This window comes from Hippocampus comes, unplaced genomic scaffold (genome assembly GCF_001891065.2).
Source record: "Hippocampus comes isolate QL1 unplaced genomic scaffold, H_comes_QL1_v1.1 scaffold30, whole genome shotgun sequence".
NCBI lineage: Eukaryota > Metazoa > Chordata > Actinopteri > Syngnathiformes > Syngnathidae > Hippocampus > Hippocampus comes.
The window spans coordinates 308,690-336,119 of NW_017805705.1; the positions used below are offsets into that span (position 1 = coordinate 308,690).

Here is a 27,430-nt window from a genome sequence, read left to right on the forward strand (position 1 = left end):
ACCACACACACACACACACACACACACACACACACACACACACACACACACACACACACACACAGGTTTCATGTAACTAATGTAATTATTTCTTCTGTACTATACTAGACATGGTATTCTCATTAGTGCTATATTAGAAGTTCAAAACAAAAGTGCATTTCTGGTGATTTAGTAACTTGGGAGAATGTTCTTTCGAATTGTTGGTTAATGCAGTGCACGTGTTCCGGTGAAGAGACGTGGGTTCATTCACACACACAATCTCCAAGTTATCAGCGCCAAGGACGAGCAAATAAAAGCCAGCCTGCCAGCGCGGGACATTTTATCAAAGCCCAAAGGCTTACAAACAAGTCAGCAAGCCAAAAATTGCCATTTAAGGTGGACACGCACCATTAAATTAGGTTGTAGAATGGCTCATTGATGCTGTGGGGACTTTTATATATAATATCGAAATAGGCTTGTACTTTAGAGGTTTACACACAGCACTAAAGAAGGTGTTCATATTGTTCTAAGAGGTGCACACACACGTCATTGGTAAGTATGATATTTTGTGAGTAAAAAATAATAACATGTGAGGGTACTAGAACAAGAGTCTATTTCTCTAACTCCAAATGAACCAACTGGATTATTTTTTAACCCACCTGTTTTTAGTATCTTGTAGTAGTCTTTTCTCTTGGGAATGTCACTGTTTTGCTGTATTTTACCTGCTTGATGATGATTTTAAATCATTTTTTTGGGTCATTTTTCTTGTTTTACTCACTAAAACTTATTTAAACAGGGGTGTGTAGACTTTTTATATCCAATGCACATATTGTATATGGATCTAAAATTACATTTTAAAAGAGGATATTGGGCAGACTGACCTGTGGGGAAAAAGACCTTGTGTGTGTGTGTGTGTGTGTGTGTGTGTGTGTGTGCGTGTGTGTGTGTGTGTGTGTGTGTGTGTGTGTGTGTGTGTCCGTGTCCCACCTCAACTAACCCTCTCTTAGCTCCGGTCAGGGTCGATCGATACTTGCCCCGTAGCTTATCACTAATGTGCAACCAGCTGTTTGTCTACATAAAGACTTGGACCGCGCACGGACCTCCCTCGGCTGCCCGCCTGCCCTGTCAGCTTCTGGACTTTTACCGTTTTGGAAAGATGCTGGAAGGTATATGAAGAGGGTGGGACGTGGTGGAACGGGAGTCAGTGAACGACAGCCATCCACGAGAAACGGAGGTGAGGTGGAAAGGAGCGCAAATTTTGATTCGCAGGAAAAATGTCTGGGAATACCACAGATGTTATCGCATGACCCGGCTGTGCACATCCCACCAGAAGAATGGTCATTTTTCCTGCTTATTTTCTGTGTCTGTTTTCCCAGTTGCCTGATGACAGATGTTTATGGCCGATCCCAGAATTCCCGACTCATCTGCCATGCGTCCTCGGGAGCTGTGGAGTGTGACAATGGTGTTTGTGTCCTGTCAATCAAACGCCATCATCACACTAAATAGCTACAGGTTGGAAAAAAACACTCTTGGATCCCCCTCGGATTTTTTTTTTCTTTTTCTTTCCAGATTTGAGGTACATTTTCTTAAAATGACAACAACAAAAAACATTGATTTGTCATGTTTTTTTTTTTGGTATATTTGTATTTCCTTAAAAACGTTTCTATTTTATTTAAATCAAAATATAATTAAAAATCAAATGTATGAAAAGGGATCATTTAACACACAAATATGAAGAAACATTTCTTTGTATTTCAGATAACCCTTAGAATGCATTTGAATAAAGAGCAACGAATTGAAATCATCCAGTAAGAGTATATCATATAAATAAAAATGGTTTATGTCAAGAAACGTTTATATTTCCTATGTATGGATGTAACAGCAAATAAAAATCTTACTGTACCATATAAATACAGTAAAATCTGTGAAATGATAGACACCTGACGTGTTCTTTTACTTCATCCTCCATTATGAAAGGGTGGAACAAATTTTTTTTATGTGTTCCCCTACTTCAATAATTAATGTGGCACTGCCTCTTTGAAGTGCAACTCCCGCGTTTGACTCTCCACTTTTTGTCTTGATGTCTATGGGTAGGAAAGCGTTTTTAGCGCTGGAAAAAAAAACCTTCTGTTTTCATTTACAAGTTTAAGTATTTTAATACACTCCTGTGCCAGAATAATTTGTGTGGGGGCACGCTGTATCACTGTAATTGGTGGGAGAACATTGTTTTCTGCTATTGTCGACAGGTATGTTGCGTTACATGTGGCCGTTTTTCTCTTGACGTCCATGGGGAGCGTCACGCTGTATCACTAATTGACAATTTCTGCTGTTTTCGTCAGTCTTTGTGATTAAGACGAATAAACGCAACCAATACAAGAAATCCCGCTATGTGTCGTCACTATTCTTAAAACACAACGCAGTCGGACACTAACTACTGGTGACACGGAGACTTACGGGACATGTTTCATATATATTTGTGGTCCATTATTTTTTTCAGGATCTAGCCTGCTTCTTGCCCCAACTAGGCTGGGATAGGCTCCAGCTCACCCACAACTCGAATACCGACAAGCACTTTATAGAAAATGAATGGAAGAAAATAAACCTCTAACAAATAAAAGCATTCACACTGAATCCATCAATAACAATACAGTTTGTCCTCTGCTCTATGTTTCATAGTCAACAGTGTTTCTTCCAATAAGCTAATTAACCAGTTCATTAATTTAATGAACACAACGTGCTTGGAAACATCACAAGTAAAAAAAGAAAAAGAAAATCAATGTAAGACATGACAGTTCAACACCCCAATTCCCATCCAAGTCCGAGCACTTCCCATTCTTAGGACTTGGCCTTAAGAGTGGGCCCAAATGTTTTCTTTTTGGGTCCTGCTAATGGCTGTGGTTTGCTTTTCTGAGTGCAGACAGCCTTCTTGGCTGCTTTGGGCTGCAGGGAGTCCAGGCCCAGGATCTCGCAGTAAGTGTTGCACTGGTGCAGCACTTTGAACTGGTCGATGAATGAGGTGGCACAGTTTCCTTTGAAGCCCTTGTAGCTGCAAACCAAGTGAAGAAAATTCGGAATATGTCATTCACCTTTTGAAATGCCAAATCTTTTAATCTGTTTTTAGCTTACCCTTTCTTACAGGTGGCTATTCCCACATCAGTGAGCTTCATTCCGACTCCTGCAAAACATTAACATGCATTATTCTTCATGAAACTTAGTGGATGTACACTCAACACATAACATCATGTAGGTTGTGTTAATAGATCTGCTTAAAAAACGGCAGATAGATGTTAAATGGTGTGCGCGAAATATAAATGTGTGCATTTATATTACAGAAAAAGCTTATTCAACTTCAGAATGTTTTGCCCACATGATATACTTTTTGCCCACCTTGCATGTCAGTAACCAGCAGGTTTCCTTCCGTCCGTTGGTACACCCAATGCTGGAAGGCGCAACACTTGCGCCCCGCTTCGGAGTCCCGCCTCATCAGGTTGATCTCCTTGCCGTCCTTCACCGAATACTTGACGAAGTCACCGATCAGCTCCTCCTCCAGCGTGGCGTATGGGATGTCGCTAGACGGCCGGTGAACCAGGTAGATGGGAATGATCCTGTGTGCGGGGGGAAGGGAAGGCATAAAAGGTTTCAGCACTTTCTTTGCATGGCCTATAACCACTAGGTTGCTCCCAAGAGCAATTGACATCAACAATCCTAACCCCGGAGTAGTATTTTATATTATGTCTCTGTGCAGTAATTTTATTTATAAAGCACTTTTCATATACAAGTACGAAACTCAAAGTGCTTCCCAAGTGACACAAAGTGCCACATGACCTGTATTCAGTATCCGACTTCATGTTTTATCACTTGGAATGTTGAGTTCATCATCTCCAGTCCTCTCTTGTAATGCAACATTGTTGCAATAAATTCAGAGTAGGCATATGAATGATCACTAATTAATATTATTGGCAGAACTATCCTTAGAATCAAATTTTAATCAGGGGTCCACAGTGGCGTGGGGCAGTTTGGTTGAAAATGCAATGCGCTGTCACTCACTCTGGGACTTCCCCGAAGGCGGCGACGGACTGGGCGACAGCAGTGTACTCCTTGATGTACTCGCGAGCCGTGTTCTGAACATGACACTCCTGCGTGACACATTAACACATGCTAATAATAATCTAAGCATCACATCACGTTTTACACTTTAATACATGGAGGCAACTGATTCGCTGTGGCGAACCCTGAGGGGAAAAGCCAAAAGGAAAAAAAAATAATATTACAATTGGATCCAATTTTCCAAATTTAGGGTTTGCTGTGAATTTCACAACCAACCGTATACGAACCTTTTTATGCCTACGTGAGGTTTTAATTGATTGTTCTGCACTTTTGGTCAGTGTTTTATTCCTTATAATTTTTCTTTTTACTCGTTCTGTTTATTCAGAACAAACGTGAGTTGGTGAAATACAAATGGGCTTACTTCCACAGCCAGGGAGTAGTTCCTTTTAACAAGGTCGTCATTGTTCTTGATCCCGTAGCTGATGGCGGTGTGCACCTTAAGCACGCACGAGGGCCCAGCCAGCAGGAGGGGCACCCCACCCCTGCGCAGCCTGGTGCGAAACGCCCGCCGGTGCATGCCCTCCCCAAAGTGGACCTTCTCTGTGACGATGCTGAAGGGCTGGTTTTCGCCGAAGTACTGCTCGGACAGGAAGTCGTCTCTGAACAGCAGCTGGGAACACTGGACGTCCTCCGCCTCGGAGCCCACCTCGACGGCTGGAGAAAAAGGGAAACGGTAAGAAAGGAGTCTGGGTGATTTTCCAATGACCGACGGCAACTCACATGTGACGTTTGGAGATGGCTGGATGACAATCTCACGGAGCACTGTGAAGAAGTGGCAGTTAATAGACAGTCGAGTTTGAACTGAGGGAGTGCAAATGTATATGATTCGGCAGTGTTTCCTCACTTAGGGAACCAAAGCTCATTTTTTTTACTTTGGAAAAATCTCAAAGCCAGTTGGTGGCGCTAATGCACCATTAAGCTGCTTTTCCAACTGGCCATAAAGTCACCTTGTTTCTCAGTTTGGTCATGTGACATTCCCAAGATGAGCCATGATTGGTCGTTGCCTGAGCCTTGTGCAACAAATGTCATTTTGAGTTGACAGCAACCCTAACGGGTGGATTTTTCCCTTCACAAGTGTTTTGGTCAGTCCTACCTTCATAAGTAAGAATGTAGTCCAGCGTGATGGAGCCTTGTGAGCTGTTGAGGGCACTTCCGCAGTTCTTACTCGACTTAGGGAACCAAAGCTCATTTTTTTACTTTGGAAAAATCTCAAAGCCAGTTGGTGGCGCTAATGCACCATTAAGCTGCTTTTCCAACTGGCCATAAAGTCACCTTGTTTCTCAGTTTGGTCATGTGACATTCCCAAGATGAGCCATGATTGGTCGTTGCCTGAGCCTTGTGCAACAAATGTCATTTTGAGTTGACAGCAAGTTACAAAATGGCCGCCCCTAACGGGTGGATTTTTCCCTTCACAAGTGTTTTGGTCAGTCCTACCTTCATAAGTAAGAATGTAGTCCAGCGTGATGGAGCCTTGTGAGCTGTTGAGGCAGCACTGGTACTTCCCCAGGTCTTTGTGGGAGGCCCTGGGGATAGTCAAGTACGCACGACTCTCGTCCCCTGCACTTCAGAGATAAATATGGTGTCACAAGGGAATTTATGACATTGAAATTCTTAGCAAGCCCATTTAGGCTTCAAACATTTTTCACAAACCTTTAGTTTGTTAGACCGGAATTGAAACAAACATTTGAGCTTCCTTTGCAGAGGTGATCAAATGGGATTACCTTCGCTTGACCTCCGCCAGGACAGCACCGTCGTGCCTCCAGGTGACCGTGTGCATGCCCGAGATGGCAGCGAACTGACACCACAGACTAAGACTTTGGGGGTCCTCACTCACGGATGCTGCCTGGATGGGTTGCGTGACCTTCGGCTCTGTGAGTCATGCCACAGATTTTATTATTATTTTTTTTGTTCTGTTGTTTTTAAGCATTCGTTTTAGCACAAGTATCACTGCAGCCTATGTAGAATCATAGATAACAAAATATTGTTAAATGTTTGTTAGACTGATCATTTAGCAATAATTATATGCTGTAAATTGAAATGTATTACCTTCTTTGGGTGCGCTTGTTTTGTGTTTGACCGCTTCGCTGAATGCCTTCTTACTCGGCGCTCTGACATCCGTCTTTTGTCCCTCTGCCGCCTTCATTGGAGGGGAAACGCTTGGCTTTGAGTCCAAAAGCTTTCCAAACTTATCCTTGGACAGGCGAAGTTTTTTAAAGACAGCGTCGTTAGTCGGGTCATGTTTGTGTTCTGTTTTATGCTGAACGTGTTCTCCCTGTGAGGCTTTCGAAGCGTCTGGGTGCTTTTTGTCCGCAGCCTCTGAAGTCCCTGCGTGCTTGCGGGCTTTGCCGTGTTTGGTGCTCGTTTTGGCCTCAAACATTTCGATCCGTCCTTTCGCACCCTTCGCTTTTGCGACAATCTCCGTCACGGCCGGAGGGTCTGCTGCCGTCGCGGTCGCGTTTTGTTGGTGTTTCTTCTTCTTCTTGCCATGCGGCTTGGCTGTCTCGATTACCATCGTCTTCTCTTCGACAAGGTGACTGCTCGGACTTTCCATGGTTTCTTTTTGTCTGCTGTTTGTGAGGTGAGCCGAGTTCTCCTGTTTCTTGAGCACGGGGGTGCTGTGATGGTGGATGGCGGATTTGTCCTTCTTGCAGCGGGGTTTGCCCTCACTCTTGTGAGGCATCTTTCCTGATGACACATGAATCGGTTTCGGCTTGTCTGCTACCGCTTGGTTGCTTTGTTTTGCCGCCTTGGAGACGTGCGGCTCATCTAGATCGTTGTGGTTCTTCTCAGGGACGACGGTCAATTTGGAAAGTTCTTTACAAAGTCCACGAACCTCTTCGCCGGTTCCCCGCTCGTCGCAGAGCGGCCAAAGGGTCCGGGTTCGCACATGGGCATCATTGAAAGCCCTCGTGGGATCTCCATCCAAGCTGCTCCTACGATACTCCAGGGCAGACCTGATCTCAAGAGGGGCTACGGGCACAATAAAGGTGGGACATCCAACCTGCGGGCGCACCTGGGTTGCTCCCCCGGTGTCCATCAGAATGTCAGGTGCTGTGTGTCCACTGTCATTAAAGACTGGTACACGGGGGTTCATCGTATCTTCTTCGGAGGTTTCACGTCCGTTACAGTCAATAATGTTTGGACGTGTGCTAGCATCTGCACCCTGATTGGATGACAGGTCGGGCTGGGAGACTCTGTGATCTTCTATCACCTGAAACAACCCATCGCCTGACAGCTGGGGAATAACAAAACAAGCGGTATGATGAGTAGAGGATATTATTGTGATCCTTCACATGCTTTAAGTTGTTCTGCGGGCTGTTTAGGAAGCAAACACAACGTTGACCTCATGCAATTTAAAGTTCTCCTTACCATGAATAGAATCCCGATTGCGAGTTTGTTGTTTTAATTACCTACTAAATTGGTTCTACACTGATACTTGTTGACTTCCCTTGTGTATGAAAATAAAGTATCCATCCATCAACGTTTGCATACTTAAGGCAGCAAATGAGTTGCAGCAAAAATTACACGCGCCTTTTGCTACTCAAGAAGTCATTACGCCTCCATTTTTGTATCTCGGGCTGCATACTTTCTCCACTTGTCTATCCCGAAGGACAACCGTTTTCCCAATGAGGTGCTGTGCAACTTTTGACAGTATCATAACAAAGTTAGACTGAAGATCCAAGGATGGATTTTTTATTTTTCTCAAACCTAATCAAAAATGATCACATACCTTCCTATCGATGCCCAAAGGCGACCCATACAGAACGCCATGTGTTTAAATCCGAGCCTGGAGGCCATGCGTGCTGCACACAAGTGACTCTGGTTTTCAACGGACTGACCAGCAACCAATGCGGGACCCTTTCTTGCTCCTCGCCTTTCCGAATGGGGGAGGGAGGGGTGTGACGAGTGTATGGGAAAGGGGGCGTCGTATTACAATCAGCAGCTGTGCTTCACCCCACCGCCCTTGCACAACAGGAATGGCTGCTATTATCATCGTTGTCCTGGGCTATTATTAAGCTGGTCCCTTGCCGTCCTCATTTTCTTTCACCTGTCCCTCTCGCACAGCACGAGCCCAAAGGACACATCCCGCAGAAGCTGAGTGCGGGACCTTGGCAAGGGAGGGTGACAATATTTCTGTAGCCAGTTTACATTGTGTTTACCTCCATGACCGCCGTGTGATGCATTCGGCGAGACAAGAACGTCCAGAACTTTTTTTTTCCAGAGAGTATGACCGCCGGTTCATGTCCACCATGTTTGCCATATACCGCACTTGGTGTCTATTTTTGTTTTTATTTGTGTCTATGACGCCATGAATTTTCTACACAATTAATGTTTTGTAGTTGAGAAAACATTTTACAAGGTGGGCACGTGTCGCATTAGATATTGAAAGTGTGTTCTGCCCGATTTCTTGGCTGGTGATTGTGTTCAAAATCCACCTTAAATCATCCTACCTGCTCATTTGTCCGCTCAGCGGGTTGTGCTGTCACATCTGCGTCCTCAACTATGTTCAATACGTTTTTCTCTTCTTTCAAGTCTTCTCTCTCTGAAAGCTGGACACAATGAGGAATGTCCACATCCTCAATGGGAGTCCATACAGGGATGAGACTGTCCAAGTCACAGGCAGATGGAACCAAAGATTGATTCTCATGTACAAAGTTGATGACAGCGATTTCCTCCGGTTCAATTTGCGTGTTGGTTGTTGAATCGCCAAGAGATTGGCCGTTGTCTCCAATCTGTGGTTGGAAAGAGAAGCATTCCTGTCCACAGGGGACGGATTCCTCTTGGATGGTTTGTCCCACTAGCTGATCGTGAACCCCCATCCCTTTTTCCGTCTCGCTGTAGGGCTTAATGTCCGCTAGCGCTTCGGTTAGGGCATCGATCTCGGCTCCTATCTCTGAGAAAGCGGTTGTGAGCTCCTGCCTCGGTGTCCCAATGACATTCCAGTCTGAGAGTGCACTGGCCCAGCTCTCCACCGAGGACCACCTCTCCACTGGCGGACCCCAACCTCTGGTGTCATCTCTGTCCCAGCCAATCCCGTCACTGGCGTAACCCGACACCCAAATCTCTTCCAAAGAGAAGTCGCTGGAAGTGGAAGTAGGCAAAACATCCGTCCTATCCAGATACTGGCAGGCATCCGCCCACGGTTCAGCGGGACTGAGGCTCCTCGGTCCTCGCGGCTTGACTCGGGTGACCTCGGCAGGTGGCGTGAGCCCTGACTCAGACTCCAACATCGCCCAGTCCATAGTCATGGCAGTACTATGTGTCACTCTCTTGGCTGAATGACAACACGCAAGAGGGGAGGCATCATGGTTATTCTGCGAGGTGGTTGAACTCAGGATGAAGTCTTGAGTCTCATTTTCAAAGATGTACAAATCTGACGTCAGGCCCGTGGCTGAGTCACTCTCTGAGCTGTCTGGCAATGACATCAAATAGGCGGTTTGACGGTGCTCGAAGCTGAAGTCGGAGGCCTTGGAACTCTCCAGAGTGGGCGAATCGACCCTGAGCGGCTTTCTTGTGTCTGGTATCCGGACAGGTTCAGTGTAAATCTCGGACAGGAACGAGGTAAGGCCCCCAGACAGATGGGGTAGCGGGGGTAGCAGTGGTTCCGACTGGTCCAAGAAGCCCCCCAAAACAGAAAAATAGTCAGAACCCTGACTGATTTGAGTCTCGTGGCGGACAGACGGTGACTGTCTTTCTTTGTCGGTGGTGATCAGCGTCGGGTCCATCGATGCCTCTCGTTTTCACGCCTCCTGCGTTGCCGTCAACTACAGCCTCCTCCAGTTTCTGCGTAGAAATGAGAAAAATAACTGACCAAATGATGAATTGGAATTTTTTTAATCTTAAGTGAAACAACCATGCTTTTGGAATCTGGCAGGAAGTAGATTGTGCAAATGCCTTGACGTTACACAGATCTGATTGGCTGGATTGGGATCAGCAAATATTACTAATATTTGCTAATAATTACTATAGCATTTTATGCAAAATTGGTGATGGGTTGGAATGTCATAATTTACCTATTGATCAGTGATTTCATTTTTTGATCCTTAAAATTTACATGACAGCAAACTCCAGGGCTGTTCTTCGCTGCCATCGTGAAGCCAAAGTTTCTCAGCATCGATCGCGTTTGGTTTTTTGAGCATAATCAGAATATGTGGATCTCATCATTAGAACTTTCCAATCAGTAGTGTACTTAAAAAGAAAAAAAAGCATTTTTTAAGTTGTAGAATTTTCATTTGATGAAAATTATTTATTGGTACTCATAATCAATCAAGAGGACAGTCAACAATTTACAAACAGTTGTGTCTGACGGCAGACAGGTTCTTTTGATATTGCCTTTAATTTAATCAAAACGTGCATACAGTGTGGTCAAGTTGTGCTGCGTTTCTGCCCTGCTAGCCTACATGTGAGTGTTCTGTAGCCTTCGGCGGTAATATGAGGTGTTGAATTCGGCTCTGCAGATTTACACGAGTGCTCAAAGGACTTGCTAGTGGCAAAGAGGCTGGAAAAATACCAGGACATCTTCACCCATGGCCTGCATTTGTCACGTACGCCGTGAAGGGCACCTCGCCTGAGACACGCCACATGAAAACAAAAACACACACGCATGCAATGACCTGGAAAAAAAAGGGACTCGTTATGTTTAGTCACACCTCCTCACAATGTACACTATTTAGTACCGGGACATATAGAAGCTGTTGCGTCTATATACAGGACTAAAAACGAAACCAAGCAACCTGTCTGCATGTGCCTGAGAAAGTGTCCTTTACCCCTCACCTCAAACACAATTTACAAATGGTTCAATCCAAATATTGATAACTTTGATAGAAGTTTTGTTATTGATAAACCAAATTGAGTGTCAGTTCCTCTCCTTTATGCACTGCTGCCATTTCACTTTCTAAAGTAATACGTTTCAACATTTGGGTTATTTTTCACAGCTTTATTATTTTTTTGAAGATGAAGATGATGAATAGAGGCATTTTATTTAGATTGTCTTTAGCCATTTCTGAAAAAAGATTTTGATACTGTTATACTAAGTTTATTTAGCAGCGCGCGTCACATGATCGGAAGTCCATCAATCAATCGGAAAAGCTTGTTCGGCAAGTTAAATCATCTGCTCGCTAAAATAGCCAGTGAGCTTGTGGAACGGATTCAAGGCTAATAAAAACGAATAGGCCGCAAAGTACGTACCTCTTCCATAGACGTGATTGACGATTTAAAGCTTTGATGCACCACTTGAGTATGAACTCTCCTTCAAGTGGGTGGTGAGGAGGGGTTGGAGGGGCTATTTTTGGATCATCCCCACCATCGCCGACTGCTCGCGAACGAATAGTTACCTGATAGTGCGGACATGTGTCGATCCTCAACATTTAAAGGCTTATCTATATTTCCAGCAATGGCCTATTTGCTGCTGTCAATAAAAAAATATATATAATATTTGTTTCTCCAGCCAGCAGGAAAATGGGGGGAAAAGATTTAGTCGATTTCTGCAGAACTATGAAATAGGTGCCACTGAAGTCTACATTTGTGCAAATTTGGATACATTTTGGAGCTGTCTAGGAATGCAATTGGTCGAGACCTCTTCACCTACATGTACAATTTTTTGGTGCGTTTTTTAAAAAAATTTTTATGGTATACATTACTGTACGTACAAGCAAGTTCCAAATTATTTGCACACCGTCAGTGTCGCCCCACAGTGTGCCACCACAAGCTTGTCAGCACTGAGCTCTCATGGAAGAGCTGCAGCATGTCATTAAGAGCAATAAGAGGAGGCAGAGAAGGTCCCCAACTAATCTCCAGTAATTATCATTGATCCACAAAACTGAGAAAAATTATGCTAGGTCTTATATTATCAGCTGCAACATAAAATCTCTGTTAATATCATTAGCTGGTCTATGGTGTTTCACATCATGTTTAAAACTGCAACAATTAGTCAAAGTTACACGGTATGATTCGTCATTTTGATCTTGAAATATGTGATGATTAATTCTATTTTGTGTCAGTTTTACTACAATCTCATTTTATTTGGATGGGTGTACAAGCGAGAGCATTTCAGATAACGGATAGAGTATATATGTGTTTTTCTGGCAAGTCTGCCACATTCTAGGGACGTGTAGAAACGCAAATTATGAGTTAGTTAGTCTGGCAACTGCATGAATGGAAATGTTAACCAAAAATAGAAGCTCAAAGTTTTGTCGCGGCGCTCGTGCAGACATGTTACACCTTGCGCGCTATGCGTGTTGGACAGGACTCATGCACTCAATGAAGACAGAGTGAGACAAGTGTCCTCTTCCGACAGCATGATGTATTTTTACACCGTGTTGTTGCACAGCTTACTGTCTGCCCACATTGCCCAGGCTCCGGGGGCCCAAAGGTTGCGGGGGGCTCGTACCGGTGACGCTGCACATGTGCGTCACTGACTTATTTTGTTGTTATGACTCTGCATGGGAGAGTCATCGGAATGGTATATGAAAGGACTGTACCGTCATGTTATTTTGCTTTCAGTGTAAAGTAAGTTTTACAGTAAACTGAACTGGAAGTGACAAACGGCTTAATTTGGAAGACGGCACAAGCGAGAAAGTGAGAAGGGGTGCGAATGACAGTATGCATACTTTAAAAGTGTTCTTTAATCAGTTCAAAATGCAGGTGGTGTCATTTATATTTTTAGCTCTTGTGGGTGAGTCTGAAATTCTTTATAGGACAGAAAATTGAGTAATTGTTTTATTTTTTTAAAAAAAAGCTCACCATGTTACAAGAATAAAATCATTATTAAGGCTGTAATGAAAGGATTTACAAGAAAAAGGCAACAAATGGCAAACGTTGCAACCATTTTACAAGGATAAAGTCAAGGATGGTGACGAATTACAAGAAGAAAGTCACAGTTTTATGCAAAAAAAATATTTATTAGATTTATGTATTACCCACAAAAAACGTGCGTCAGAACTGTGACATTACCAGCCGTTTAAAAAAATGTGCAAAAAATTAAATCATCACAATATGGGGAAGATACAAAAAAAACCGTCTTTGATTATTTGTGGGATGACATAAATGTTCAAAGCTTACGAGACTGACGGAACATGGTTGGTAGTTAATGAAGGGCCTTCATCAGTGTTGCACTGGCCCGGCTTTACGATTCCACTTGAGGAGAACGTAGGGCTTCTCGACCAGGACGGTTAAGACCACGCTCGTCCCCAGCGTGAGCACCAGATGGCCGAGGAACAAGTACATCTAAAGAAGACCACACACATCCAGAGAGAGAGAGAGAGAGAGAGAGAGAGAGAGAGAGAGAGAGAGAGAGAGAGAGAGAGTACAGTACGACTGCGCAAATCACTCATACAGCAGACAAAGAAGCCAAGAGCTCACAAAGTTGACATCTGTGTAGTGGATGGGGGTCTCTTGTAGTCCGATGTAGACCAGGATGAAGACGGGATGGATCAGGTAGCAAGCGAAACTGATGTTGGCCAGAGGAACCCACAGAGAGAATGACAAGAGGCTATTGATGAAGCCTGCGGAAGGAGGGGACACGTTGGGAGAGCACGATCGCAGATTGGCAGTCAGAGATCAGAAACATGTTCTGACTTTCACGGGGAAAACAAAAGTGGGGGAAATGGTCGTCATTGCAGGAAAAAAAAACAAAGTCAGTTTTAATGACCAAAAAAAGTCATCTTATTGAAAAAAAAAAAAAAAAAAAACAAATCAGCCAAATTATGATAACCCTGTTGATTGAAAGACCTCCTCTTGTACCTCCGTAGCCCTCCTCGCACGCCAGGATGATCCAGGCGATCGCCAGAGCCCACATTGGTCTGTGTAACCCCTGGTAGAGCGCATGCGGCACGGAGGGGTGCGCCGGGATCCCCTGGAGGGCGTAGGCCAATCCCATCAACGCCGCCAAGATTGACAGACAACACAACCAACCCAGCGCCGCCTGCCACTGGAGCAACGACATCCGAGCAGCATGTGAGTGTGAAAGCGGAGACAGTGACAGCAATTATGATTCGGGGTCGGAGAAGACGAATCCTACCTTGTTCTTTAAAAGTTGCTCTTTTTTAGTCGCCAGGTAAATTCCGGTTAAAATTCCAATCAAAAATGGTCCATATCTGGTGTGGGGCTTCACATAATAATACAGGACATAATTCTCTGACGTGCTGGAAAATAAATGACTACAAATATATTGATGGGTAAAAATTACAAAGCAATATTATGAAGAAAAAAGTTGGAGACGAAACTCATTATTGGAGCGGGTAAATGTCAGCATGTCTAGTCCAGTAATTTTATTTAATTTAGATTATTATTATTTTTTCAACCTGGGTACATGTTTGCAAAAACAACAGAGGAGATGTCAGCCTAGGGAGTTCTTACACGGTTGTTTGCTTTTTAAAACTTGTTTTAACATGTTATCAGGAAAAGAAATTTAGGATTGTCTTTATCTTATTATTACTTTTTGAGAAATCACAATTTGTTTCAAAACAAATTGACTTTGTCCTTGAAATGCATTTTCCAAAAAGTAAGTTTTTTTTTTTTTTTTTTATTATTAAAGTTAGTAGAATTTTATTCTCATAGCATTTCAGCTTTTTTTTTTCCTTGTGAAATCCGAACATTTCCTCACATTGCAACTTTATTTACTCCAAAATTACGACTTCATTCTGGTATCACAGAATTATTCTCAAAAATTGCTGACTTGATTCTTGCAAAACTACAATTGACAGTAATAATCGTAAAATTCAAAATTTACTTTTGTAATTTTACCATTATTCTCCCACACACACTTTTTTCACACACTTAATACTGGTAAATTGAGAGAGTTAAGTTTCATCAGTCGCTAAACTCCTCTCACGTCATGTGTTAAACCGAAATATGGTCTCACAGCGTAGACGGTTGGAAGACGGGCAACCGCAGGAGTCCCGTGACGAGTGAACCAGCCAACGTGGTCATCAACAGAAGGCCTCCTGCCATAGCTGCAAAGGCAGCTCTATTCCTGGCGGAGGAAGCAGTAGATAAGTTGAGTGCCGTTTTGATCTTTTGAATTGTACATGAAAACGGTTTAGACATACAATCTGTAGAAATAGACCAGTATCGGAGTGGTGGCATAACACTGGAAGTCCAAAGAGAGGTACCACGTCCAAGGAACACACTGCGCAGAGGTCGAATTCTTACAAACGGCAAGTTCAAGATACAAATAGTCATCTTTGGGAGCTACTGGTTGACCTTACTATCTCATGGACTGGGAGCAGGTTGCTAATCAGCAGCAAGTTCCCCCACCAGTATGTCTTACAATCCATCAAGTTGTCTATGAACGGAAACCAGTAAGGACCCCAGTGAACCAGCGAGATAAGGCCAACGGTGAGACACATGACAAAGATATGCAGCGGCTGGATCCTGTCACGGGGGGGGAAAAGACAATTCGCATGTTCTGTTTCCATGATGAATTTTCCGGCACAGCATCGAGAGCGAACCTTTTGAACCTCCTGAAGAGGAAGTCCGCCACGAGACCCGCACTCAGCTTGTCTTCAGCTCTTTGGATGGACACCAGTAGAGACTTGGCACTAAGTAGACCCCTGGAACATTAAAAAAAAAAAAAAAAGAGGAAGAAATCAACACAATCTTCGTCGTCTTTTCTGTGTTGCGTTCGGGACTTCTCGGATGTCAGAAATACCACTCGGATTTTCTCAAACTGACAACCAACCAACCAAACGCCGCCATTTTCGCATCACGTCAGATTTCTGAATCTCCATGTCTTCCCCTAGTGGGAACTCTGACTTTTCTTCATCTGAGCTCACAACGTCCCATTTCTCAGTGTCCTGGAATGTCGCTGTCGTCTCACCCAAGCAGGAGGAAGGTGTCCACAGCCATAAAAACTGGCCCACTGAGAGAAAACGCGTACAGGGGGCTTCTTTCTACCGTTTTCTTCCAGTCTTTGTAGTTATCTGCGAACGATATCGTCATTTAAATGACCCGGTTGAGAATGGACCTTGATGTCTCGTAAGGCAAGATCTAGCTCAATTGTACCAAGGTTGTTTATGACGGGGAACTGTGCGGAATGTCCGCACATGATCCACAACAGGCTGAGGATGCGGATGCCATTCAAGGAGGAGTAGCCGCCGTCGGGGAAACCGGAAGATGTGCCGAAGATACCCCGGCAAGTCGTCTGAAGGGAGAAGGCCCGGAGGCACTGAGAGACGCAGCTTTTGGGAAAACGTGATGATCCACGCCTGGCGCTGTCTGCAGGAGACAGGACCCGGTCAGGTAGCGCATGGGCTAAGATTCCTAGACAGTACAGGACATTGTACGTACCATTTAACTCTGTTGTACTACCATTTATTTCGCTAGCCGTAGACCCGTTGGTCTTCACGGTGCCGTACTGGTTGAGGCCGGCGTTTAAACAAGCAGACTCCGTTGTTGGCATCACGTCCCGGTTCTGACGCCACCTCGCTGTAGCTGAGAACAGTGTGGCGGCAAGGGGAATCGCCAGCATCGTGCAACATACAAACCTGCCATAGAAAGGATGTGAGCGTAAGGTGAAGGGTGATGTGGAATATATGATAAGGTCCTCTTACAGGCAGGTGATATCCGATGCGTCGGGGGCTACGGTGTCTGACAAGCAGTGAGCCATGAACATCTCCTGAGTGGACTCATTCACCAGAATAGAAGGAAATGGAGGTATCAGGGATGCGTGTCCAATCTTAAATCTATCTGTGAAGACGGGAATAGATAAATGCGTTATTGAAATGAATACAAATACAATAAATTCAGTTAAACTGACCGTATAGCACCATGGTTTCCACTTCCTCTTCATCACAAGAGTCTGGGACACAGATCCCCACAAAATACTGAATGGCTCCCTGTAAGCCAAATAAAATGACGTAAAAATCGTAATCGAGCCGTGGTTATTATCTAGAGATTGCATCGTTTGTCCTAACCTGCTTGAGGAACACTTGGCAGTACTGTCCAGAGAAGGAAGGACCGTGGGCAGAGTGACACTGCTGCAGCAGGCCCGGCCGGTTGGTATTACCCCCTTTGACATTGCTACCCAGCTTCCCAAAGGCGTCATACACTGTCATTTAAAAACAAATCATTGCATTACATTTTACAGAAGTTCAATTCGAATCCATCTCCGTATTTTCCCATTAAAAAAAAAAAAAATGTGGGCGCCCCCTATTGGTCATAGAGTAACTGCAGACGGATTTGTTTAAATTCGATACAGTACTTACTGAGAACAGCATATTCCTTAGGATTGCCCCGGTTTATTTCCCGTAGGAAAGTGCCGGTGTCCGTCACACATTTGTCAGAGATGTTCAACGACCGTGTTGGCTTTGGGAGCGCAATTAATCCTGCTAGAAGAAACAAGTGCACCCGTGCAATGGCCATGATAAAAGTGCCTGCATCTTTTTACAGGAGTGGGTTTTTAAAGTGGGAGGCGTGGGGCGTCTCAGAGCTACCTTGACAAGTGTGATTCGTCCACACCTGCTTTTCCGCGTTAGGTGTAACAAAAAAGATCTGGAGTGTCGCTACGTCATTGTAGGATCAACGCGATTAGCACCTTCGCTTCACAAAAGAGGAGCGCCGCTTCAGGTGTTTGATTTCCTAAACATTTCCATTCTGTCTTAATAAGCATGTCACTGATTCATTTTTAATTAGCAACATTTTTCCTTTAGCTTGGCCTTTCCAGGATAAAGAACTGTATTTGGTAACTTAATAATATAATAATAATGATCTAAATAAATACAAGGGAATTATATGATTATGAAATAAATTTGAAAAAAAAAAAAAGAAAAACAAGCGAAACAGTTTTCTGGAAAAAAAAAATCCCAATCATTTTCTGCTTCAGTTTGAAAATTATTTCTGTCCTCTTCATAAATAAAACACCTACTTGCCCAAAGACACCTGCGATAGGCTCCAGTAGGTCCCTGACATTCGTGAGGATAAGTGGATTAAAATATGGATTGATGGATGGATAATATTAATAATAATAGACACTGTGAAGCATTGACCACTAGGGGGTGAGCTTGTTCCCAGAAACCCAAACGGCCTGCTGTCTTTTTTTTCCATCTAAAAAAGAAAAGACAATTGAGAGATGGCAGACGTCTAGCGTCTTGATAGAATTAATATAATCTTTGACTTTGCTTTCACCTTTTATTGACATAAAGACCAGTGCAAGCATATAAGCTTTCTAATCAAATCAAATAAAAAACAGCAGCAACAGTAGCAGCACCAAGACAACATTCGAATGAACAATTCACAGACCGCTTCTCACATGCGGGTTCACAGCGAGAGACTAAAGTCGTCTTGTCCAAAAAGTAGCTTCCCTTCTATCCTACAGCTTATTGATGTGTGGCTGTTACATTGACAATTCAAAGCTTTGTTTTTTTTTTTTCTCAGTCTAACAGCCACGTTTACATTCTCCAATGAACAAGAGTAATGATGACTGAATGTCCGCTCATACAGAAGTCGGCCTATTGAAAAAGAAAATCGATTTTTGACGCACAGAGGGGGTGTTATTGTCACTGAATGTATTTTCTTGTCGAATAAAGTTCAGTAAAAATAACAGCGCAAAATGGCGGTGTTGTTTAAAGGGGACCAGTCAAAAAAAAAAAAAGGTACAAAAAAACTGAATTCTCCATAAAACTCATTTGCGTAGACAATGTGCCAAAAGGCTTAGAAAATATGACCTTTAAAAAAAAAAAAAAAATGTTTATGCGGAGAATTTGACAATGGCAATCATACTACAGCCATAGGTTATGTAGTGCAACAGTGCAAACCATATAAAATGCTCTTCTATAAAAACAAACAAAAAAAATCAAGTCTTTAGAAACATGAAGTACAAAAACTATGTTGCTTTATTAAAAACAAAGAATGACTCTCAGATACTGTATTTTACATGTGCTGTGTACTGCGGCATTTTGTACATATAGTAGGACTCTGTCCGTTGAAACGTTCAAATTGTACTTGACTCATCTCATTTCTCAGCCAAACTGAGTCTTTTGGCCTTGATGAACGCCATGCCGTGGGTCCTCATGTGGGTGTTCAGCTTCCCCTCCGTCTCAAACTGTTTCCCGCACACTTTGCATTTGGTGTTTGGCGTGCCGTCGTCGCCGTCGGCCGTAACGTTCAGTTGGTTCTCCCTCTGGCTCTCGTCGTCATCCTGACCCCTGAATCGGTGGAGACCTTGCTCCTTTAGCCGATGTACAATGAAGAGGTGCCGGGCCTTGGAGCGGGGCGAGGTGTAGCACAGGCCGCACTCCTGGCACTGGTAGGACGAGCCGTCCGACTTGTGCTGGGGGATGTGCTTGTGGAAGGCGGCCACGTCCTCGGTGGTGAAGCCGCAGACGGCGCACCTGTGAACTTTGGGGATGTTCACCTTGAGCCTCTTCAACGGCTGCGAATCCACGCTCCTGGGGTTTAACCCCGCCGGGGACTCGTCATCTTCATTCTTTCTCTTGGGGCTGCCAGTCTGTGAAGCACATCCGAAAGATATCTTAGCCGTGGTCCGCGAACAGAAAAGAAAAATTAACGTTGATTGACGTACCGGTTTCTTCTCCGACAAATCATCCCTGGTATCGGAGGTTGCCGTCTTCTCCTCTGTGGTACCATGCATCAACTGAATGTGCTGATCCAGCAGCACTCTCTTCGTGAACGGCTGACTGAGCGTTGGGCAATGCCTGTTAAAGTGCAATCAAATCACAGTGACGCGCCCAACAAGCTGTTCGTGTTCTCTTTTAATTGCATTGGCCTGGTTTGATCTTTCTCTCACTGTTTTGGTCTCACTACGACTCCAATTTTTCATTTAGAAAGTGGTACCCTGACTTACTTGGTCAATAGACATTTTAACCATACAATGACTATTGGTGACTAATGCCAGAACAACTTTCTGGAACGGATTGTGTTCAGGTTATGAGGATCCATTAACTTCACTCTGAAAATTCCCCCTTTTTTTTAAATTTCATGGCTTGGTATCCCCTTTTTTTTTGCTTTCCAAATCACACGTCGCCGGTACTCACGGACAAGTGTAGACTTTGCGCACTCCCTTGTGTTTGAGGCGGTCATGTCGACAAAGACTGTGCGGAGAACTGAAGGATTTCTCGCACTGTCGGCACGGGTGCTTCTTCAATATCTATTGCGAGATCGGAAGAGCGTGAGTTGTCACGTATTATCCTTTACCGTGTTGCTCAGCTGCACATGCCAGACATTTCCGTCCCGGGTTCAGACTTTTACCTTGCCGTGTTCTCGCTTCATGTGAGCCACAAAGACCTCCCTGGAAGTGATGACGGTGTCGCATTCTCCGCACGTATACGCTGACCCATTGCGGTTCTTTAGCTCGCCTGAGCTGTTTTTGGTGCGGGTTTTTGGTGATGAAGATGCAGCTTTATTTACACCCTTTCTTTGACCATTGGCCTTTCCGCCATCGTTTTTGTTACTGGGGCCATTGTTGGTGTTGTTTGAATTTGTAGGCTTGGTGCTGAGGGGGAAGTTGAGCCCCAACGTTGGCGGTGCATCAGTGGTCTTCAAAGTTCCATGGATGGCCTTGCAAAGTTTGATTTATTGAATTGAACCGAGGCGTGATTGAGTTATTTAATCGATTTGTGTGTAAAATATTGAGGTCCTACCTTGATGTGGTCCATCATGAGCTGTTTTTGTGCATAGTGCATGGAGCAGTCGGGACATTTGAAGACTGGAACTTTATGATTCGCAACATGCTGGTCAAAGTGTGAGCAGAGCAGAGACTGCAGCGTGAACACAGTGTCACACATGGAACACTTGTATATAAGCCTGTCGGAAAGAAGAAAGACAAGGTCCCTAATGTAAGCGAGCGCTGGGTGATGAGGTCCTATTTAAGTCAGCGGTTGTTCTATTGAACAAAAACAAGTTAATCCACCGCGTCTAAAATCCTAGTGGTGAGGCCGAAAGGGCGATTTTCCTGTGATTTCGTGGTGGGTATCGGGTTGCAGTCGTTGAGGCCAATTCTTCAACGTGAATTTGATGCCAGTGTTCTCTGTGTAGATTTAATTGCACTTTTGACTCTCCGTAGCCTCGATCAACACTCACTTTGGCTCGCCCGCCTTCAGTCCGGGATGCTGCGTGTACCCATGCGAGTGAGTTGCCGGCGCCGACTTGAAGGCCATGGGACAAAGTGGACATTTATAGAAGATCTCACAGTGTGTCGTCTGGATGTGCGACTTCAGGGTTGCGACATCGGCAAAAATCACACTACAGTGGATGCAGCTAACGGTTGGAGACAGGACAGAGAATAAAAAAAAAAATAGTTACTTCAAGTCAAACTTGAACACTCGGGGAGGGAAAAAAAGTATCAACTCGAGATTTTTCATGAGCTGAATTCATCAGAGACTTTATGTACACAAAAGATCTATTTTAAAATCTTAAAATTGCAGCGGAAGAGACAAACCGGTATCCGACTCTACGGGCGTAGTGCAGGCAGTTCTTTGTGACGTGGGACTGGAAGTGGACAGAACGACAGCTGGCGCCACATTCTGGACAAACGTATGGGGACTTGTGCTGGTGGATTCGTTGATGGGATAGAAAACTGCAATGGTTTGGGAGAAGCATTTGGCAGACGGCGCAAGTTTTCTGATAAAACAGACAGAAGGGAGATGGAGAAGATCGATATTGCAAATGTTGTCAAAGTAGAGAATAAATGCCGTTTAGTAATTTTGCATGTTCTGTTGATATGTGTTGCTGCTCTGTTTTAAATGCGTTTAAAACTCTGTGAGTTGTAAAACTCTATATTTAAAAAACAGGTTTCTATCATCTCTTTATTGTCGATGGTGGGACTGGAATGTATCCCTTGTGAGAAATGGAGGTTACTGCATCTGCCATACCTGCCCACCGGTCTCCAGGACGTGTTGATAATGCGTCGCGAGTGAGCTGTCGTCCTGGAACGTTTCGTGACATTCCAAACACTTGAGGCTGTGCCTGCAGAGCTTTGATGCGTCCTCCTCTAAGGGCACGGCTGCCTCGAGAGGAGAACTGTTGGCCATTGAACTCACTGCACTTTGTGACCCGCCACTTGGACCTTTCCCCGTGGTTTGAACGGGTAAGGCCTGCGCGTCAGGGGCGGAGGAGATGATGTCTGTGACAGTGGGTGGTCCAGAAAAGGGCGATGCCGTTATCATCTGGTCTGCAGGGATCGGTTTTAAGATTAGGTGTGAGCACTGCATGACCACCCCTTTGTCCTTGTGGCCCCTAGCATGAGAGAGCAGACTGCATTTGTTGTAAAAGACGAGACTTTTTGAGCAGTGGTTGCAGGTCACCTCAATCCGCACGCTGCGACGTTCGTAGTGTTGGGTCAGGCTCTTTTCGAGAGCGAAAGAATCGCCGCACTCTAGGCACTTGTAGCCCCGAGTGGGAAGCGAAATGCAGGCTGAGGTCGGCGGAGAGAGGTTTGGGACGTACACGGGAATGGGATTTACGCTACTCAAAACCTTATTAAAAGCGTCGACGACGGAGCTTTGAGAGCTGCTGAAGACTTGAACCCTGGAGAGCTTCTTCGAAGACTGGCCGGTGAGAAGTGGCTGCTGCTGTTGTTGGGATTGCCTGGAGGACGACGTTCCTTTTTGGAGCTCGCTGGCAGCAGAGGACACGTTCTTAGAGAGAAGATTGAGATTGCTAAAATGGACTGCCTTTGGTACAAGTTTGGCATTCGCCAGACTGGAAGCGGGGACCATGACGGTCTGTTGTTGTATGGCGCTTGCCGCTTTAAGGATGGCACTGCTGGCACCTTGTACCGAGGCGGCCGGAATGACGGTTGCTTTGACGGTGGTGTTATTGGACAGCTTCAGGTTAATGACCTGGGAACCCGCCGTCTTGACAGCCGAGACGGGCAGGAAGGCCGTTGCTACTGGTTTGATGGTCATCTGCTTCGTGATTTCAATCGATGGTCCACCACAGGTTGCAACGACTGTCGTCGCGGGAGATGAAATAAACGCACCAGTAGTAGCCTTTACCGTTATGCCATTTCCAAAGTTGTCTCCTGTGTTCACTCTGCCAAGATCCAAGTCTGGAATGACTCGTGTCACTGTGTGCTTGATCTGTCCAGACGAAGTCTTGATTGTTTTTATCCTGACTTTAGGAATGACCGGTGTGGTGTCCGTACCGCTAGTCTCACTATTGACACTCGCGGGACTATCTGGCGGTCCTGATAGCAAGCGCTTTGCCAACTCCAATGCTGATTCCGGCTCGCGTTTCTTCCCCGGAGTTCTGGAATTTTCATTGTCTCGGTTTGAGTCCATCGGTGTCATCGGAGAATCTCGAATAAAGTTTGTATTTTGTTCCTTTTTAGCGCTCAGAGCCGCAATGGCTGCAATACAAGAGGAAAGTTTTGCGGACGTCTTTGACTGGATTTGGGATGTTTGACCATTATTCTCCTTGTTACGTATAAAGTGAGGAGTTTCCTCTTCTTGAAACAAAGACAGTTGAGTGCCGTTGTTGGACGCAGAACCTTCCAGACTGATATTTTGATTATTATTATGGTCTTGATTTAAGTCCTTATTTTTGGACTTGGAAACTTTATCCATAGATGCGGGATATTTAGAGTGCGGTCTCTCTTTCTTGGTTGTGGATTTGTGAAGTGAATGTCCAGCATTCTTGATAGTCGGATCCCTTCCTTCAGCGTTGTCCTCCTCAAACTCTTCCGCACTGGAGATGGGACTGAACTGATTGCAGGGTGACGACGGCTTACATTCCGCGTGTCCTTCCACCTCGGAAAAATTCCATCCATTTTTGGTGCAATGCACACCCATTGTCGTGGAAGTCGAGAAGCCATTTTGAAGTTTATTGCCAATTTTTATCGAATGAGGTTGGGAATGGAACTGCAAATCCTTTTCTAGCAGGCTTCCAACATGCTGACTTGCGTCTGCATTCCGAATATTCTTGACGATGACACTTACGCCAACATCTTCATTGCTGGTTGAGCCACACTTGGCTTGCTTGAGTTTGTCGTCGTGGTCATCTTGTTGGCCGGATTCAATTGCAGCTTTGGGATCCACCATGTCGGGGATGTCGAAGGCCGCCAGGAGGTCGTCAAAGTCTGGTGTCTTCATATCTCCCATCTTCCTTTCCCTGCTGGAATTTGGACCTCACCTGTCAGTGGCAGAAAATGATATCGTCGTTGTAGTTAATGTATTGAGCTTCACAATGTAGCATAGCACCGTCGCTCATTCTTTTAATAACGTGACATATTGTGTTTACTGGTCACTTATTTTGGGGGTTGTGCAAGATGAAATCTAGTGTTCATCAGCTATGGACTAGATTTCACAATTAAAAAGAAGAGCCATTCTCTGAGACATTTCGTAACTACCCGTGACGACTAACACAATCCACATAACAACCAACAACTATCCACTGGTAGCAACATCTGTCGCCATCTACGTGGGGGCGGTTTGACGTGACGTTTTCATGGCTGGATGCTCAGCAGATTAACTGCTCGACATTTGTTGTAATTAAAAACAAGGCATCGCGTGTGAGCATGCTGAAATATATATATTTTTTGTTCTTGACATGGTATTTTAAAAATAATGGATCAGACAACTGGACTTGTTTTGGTCTCATTCGTTTTTTTTTTTAAATCAATGGAATGCTTGCAGTACAATGTGAAAGTGTGCACATGGAGTGAAATATGGTCAATAATTGTATCCAAATTGCAGTCAGAGGCAAACGAGACACCAGCCTGTGCGTAGCGGCCCCTCCCCCCTTTTCCGAACACGTTATAGCCCAAACCAGTAACTGAATCATAAAGTATGTGTATACATTTTCTGCGCTGTCAATTTGAAATAATCTCCTTTTTGGGAATAGTAAAGGCATGGAAATTGTGATGGAATGTTTTCTGATTCGTCAATGGAAAAATAAATAATTTGATTATGCAGATAATCGTAAGTGAGCAATTCTAAAATGTCAAAATGTGTTGCTAATCCGTGTGATTGGTTTTGGAATCAGTGTCGTGGTGACAAATCTCAGTTTACCGAGCATCCACAAGCGAATTGTGTTCAAACTTAGAGGTTCCTGTCTCGAGGCTTCTCATTGGTCAACGTATTACACTCATACGTGGGCATTTCAATTGCCACTTTAATTGTGGTATTGTCTTCCCCCAACTTTCATTTTTCATAGCGGGTGCTATATGAAAATGCTCAGTGTTTGTGTTCTGCTTGTTGGGGACAAAAGGCATCGGTGCAAGGCTGGCCGGGTTCCAGCAACACTCTTTGTGGCATATGACTGGCAACCACAATCTGCATCCAAGAATTTTTTATTTTTATTTTTTAGCCCTAGTTATATTAAGAAGCCTCTCTAAATCCAGATGAGGGGGGTGGTGAGGGGGCGGTTCAGTGATGGCAGAGAGGGGGTGGAGGGAAAAGAGCTGACGAGCAAGGAAAGGATGTGAAAATGGCTGCTGGCAACAGCAGAGAGTGAGAGAGAGGCCTGGTGGCGAACAGCAAGCCAGAGACGTCTGATGCTGAAAACCAAGGTTAAAAACACACAAATATGACAAATAATCAACGCTGAGCACCGCTTTCAGACCCGTGCGTCACTGCCAACTCACATCCACATACTGCGAGATCACCACCATGTCAGTCAAATGAAGATTAGTCATCGAAACATGCAAGAAAATCAGCCACTCCTCACCCTCTCGCCTCTCCTCATCCTTCTGCAGCCACCAGGCAAACCTTCCTTCTCTCCTTTTTTTGCCCATCCTGCAATAAACATATTCACGACACGGCTAACCCTCAAAAAGCCACGCGCCCCACCCTGACCGAACCGGCAACAACAACAAAAATCCTGCCTTTCCCACAAAAGGCCCAGAAGTTAGGGTCAGGTTACATCCAGGCTTGTGCTAAGTGCCGGTGGTCCTGGGAAGGATCCTCTTTTGTCATTCTCTGAAGCACTGGCAGCACACAGACAGACAAACAAGACACATAGATCAAGCCCTATGTGTGTGTGTGTGTGTGTGTGTGTGTGTGTGTGTGTGTGTGTGTGTGTGTGTGTGTGTGAGTGTGTGCGCGTGTGTGTGTGTGTGTGTGTGTGTGTGTGTGTCAGTCAGGGCTGCAGACTTCCAGGCAGCCAACCCCCCCTTCTGCCCTCGTCCCTTCCCAAATCTCCCCGCTCTCTTTTCGGCGAGTCTCCGCCGCATAGCAAACCGCCGCGGGGCCGACGCTTGCTCCGCGGTAGCCGGCGGCCGGGAGACGGAGGACGGCCAATTAGCGCGGAAAAGCGCCGATACCTCTGGAGGAGCACAGAGACGGCATTGTTCCTGTCAGCGCTCTTGTCTGCCTCAAACTGGTTTCAGCTAGTTCTGCTCGCCCCACCATAAAGCCCAGCGCTGCATTGCGGCCTCAAGAGCGCACAGGCAGGAGACGGAATGCTCTCCTCCCGGGACATCACTTCCCATTTTTTTGCCTTTGTCTGATAGAAAACGCTGCTCGGATAGACGTCGGCGGGATCGGACACCTTTCTGGATGGTGAATCAAATATGAAGGTGTGTTTATGAAGGACCACAACGGGGAAGGAAACAGCAATATTTACGTCTTGTGAGGTGGAGGATATTGAGGAAGTCAAGATGAGGGGTGATGATTGCAGGTCTGGATGTTGGACTAATGACTGGAAAAAAAGGCACAATGGTTCAATCAACCAACTCGGTCATTTGTCCTCATGTTATACCTCCATGCCGGTTGTCTGTTCTGAGCACCGAATCCCCATCCGCTCTTTTCATTCAAGTTTCCAAAAGGACAACTGCCACTCCCCAAGAAATAGTGTCACGGTCCAACTCTGTGTATCCATGCATCGACCTGTCACCTCAACTCTTAATCGCCAAGAAGCATCGAAAACACTGGTTATCCACGGCCACCTGCTCGTACCTCTCAAAGATTCACCAAACTTTAAGAATCTCCAAGAAAAATGTTGACCCTTGCAAAAACATTGGCTACCCCTCCAGCTCCTGCACGCATTTCACGTCCTAAACGGCTTGATCCCCAAGGAAAGGTGGCATGGGGGAAACACGACATCTACCTCGCCTAGATTGCTACCAAACGGATGCCATCCCTCCTCGCATGTCCCCACGGATACATGCAATACACATCAACATGCACATGCAAATATGGAACTAAATATTGCATACCCAGTAAGATCTTTTCTTTCCCCCCCACACTGGAAAATGGACGTCTTCCTGTCGAGGCCTCGGCACCTGCCTTAGTGTCTTACCCCAGCCATTCCAGCCTCCATCTTCTTCCTCCTTCCCTTCCCCCCCACCCCCCCTCCCACTCTGCTTCACTCATTCACTCCCAGTCCGGGCCTCCTTTCCGCCTTTGGCCGCCGCCGCCACCTTCATGGACATTCATGAAGGGAAGGA

At 45.0% G+C, this 27,430-nt stretch overlaps 3 protein-coding genes and 2 long non-coding RNA genes across 9 annotated transcripts in view; 2 read left to right on the forward strand and 3 right to left on the reverse strand.

Annotated features, from left to right (window-relative positions):
- The first annotated feature begins 1,077 nt into the window (after window positions 1-1,077).
- On the forward strand, window positions 1,078-2,746 carry LOC109523643 (uncharacterized). The gene is made up of 3 exons (XR_002169815.1): window positions 1,078-1,213; window positions 1,356-1,491; window positions 2,477-2,746. It is a non-coding gene; the product is annotated as an uncharacterized LOC109523643 (long non-coding RNA).
- Window positions 2,539-11,095, reverse strand: alpk2 (alpha-kinase 2). The gene is made up of 11 exons (XM_019882932.1): window positions 10,488-11,095; window positions 8,538-9,870; window positions 6,133-7,321; window positions 5,808-5,955; window positions 5,521-5,648; window positions 4,807-4,848; window positions 4,448-4,740; window positions 4,027-4,115; window positions 3,367-3,584; window positions 3,106-3,154; window positions 2,539-3,025 (listed from the first exon to the last, which is right to left on the reverse strand). The coding sequence occupies exons 2-11, from the start codon at window positions 9,810-9,812 to the stop codon at window positions 2,815-2,817; spliced, it is 3,642 nt and encodes a 1,213-aa protein (XP_019738491.1). The 5' UTR covers window positions 9,813-9,870; window positions 10,488-11,095; the 3' UTR covers window positions 2,539-2,814.
- On the forward strand, window positions 4,650-13,914 carry LOC109523644 (uncharacterized). The gene is made up of 3 exons (XR_002169816.1): window positions 4,650-4,759; window positions 5,788-5,957; window positions 13,836-13,914. It is a non-coding gene; the product is annotated as an uncharacterized LOC109523644 (long non-coding RNA).
- oacyl (O-acyltransferase like) lies at window positions 12,984-17,742 on the reverse strand. 2 transcript variants are annotated; one of them, XM_019882933.1, is made up of 15 exons: window positions 17,292-17,742; window positions 17,001-17,134; window positions 16,844-16,922; window positions 16,638-16,773; window positions 16,375-16,571; window positions 16,090-16,302; window positions 15,905-16,007; window positions 15,537-15,638; window positions 15,294-15,459; window positions 15,135-15,214; window positions 14,948-15,058; window positions 14,105-14,243; window positions 13,828-14,014; window positions 13,447-13,589; window positions 12,984-13,311 (listed from the first exon to the last, which is right to left on the reverse strand). In XM_019882933.1, exons 1-15 carry the CDS (start codon window positions 17,446-17,448, stop codon window positions 13,189-13,191), a joined length of 2,070 nt encoding a protein of 689 aa, XP_019738492.1. In that variant the 5' UTR covers window positions 17,449-17,742; the 3' UTR covers window positions 12,984-13,188. The 2 variants fall into 2 exon arrangements, with proteins under 2 accessions (XP_019738492.1, XP_019738494.1); XM_019882935.1 differs by having other exon boundaries at window positions 14,105-14,228; window positions 17,292-17,741.
- A 456-nt stretch (window positions 17,743-18,198) lies between these two features.
- Window positions 18,199-27,430, reverse strand: part of znf532 (zinc finger protein 532) — a 10,081-nt gene continuing 849 nt past the window's right edge. Inside the window, exons 1-9 of one of the 4 annotated variants that reach the window (XM_019882929.1) lie at window positions 27,200-27,424; window positions 21,915-24,174; window positions 21,482-21,663; window positions 21,124-21,300; window positions 20,685-20,847; window positions 20,293-20,601; window positions 20,079-20,191; window positions 19,607-19,739; window positions 18,199-19,531 (exon numbers count right to left, since the gene is read on the reverse strand). In XM_019882929.1, the coding sequence (XP_019738488.1) occupies window positions 19,037-19,531; window positions 19,607-19,739; window positions 20,079-20,191; window positions 20,293-20,601; window positions 20,685-20,847; window positions 21,124-21,300; window positions 21,482-21,663; window positions 21,915-24,143 (3,801 nt within the window). In that variant the 5' untranslated portion in view covers window positions 24,144-24,174; window positions 27,200-27,424 and the 3' untranslated portion in view covers window positions 18,199-19,036. Of the gene's footprint in view, window positions 19,532-19,606; window positions 19,740-20,078; window positions 20,192-20,292; window positions 20,602-20,684; window positions 20,848-21,123; window positions 21,301-21,481; window positions 21,664-21,914; window positions 24,175-25,710; window positions 26,032-27,199; window positions 27,425-27,430 lie in introns of those variants that run through there. The other 3 variants (XM_019882931.1, XM_019882928.1, XM_019882930.1) reach the window with 3 other exon arrangements.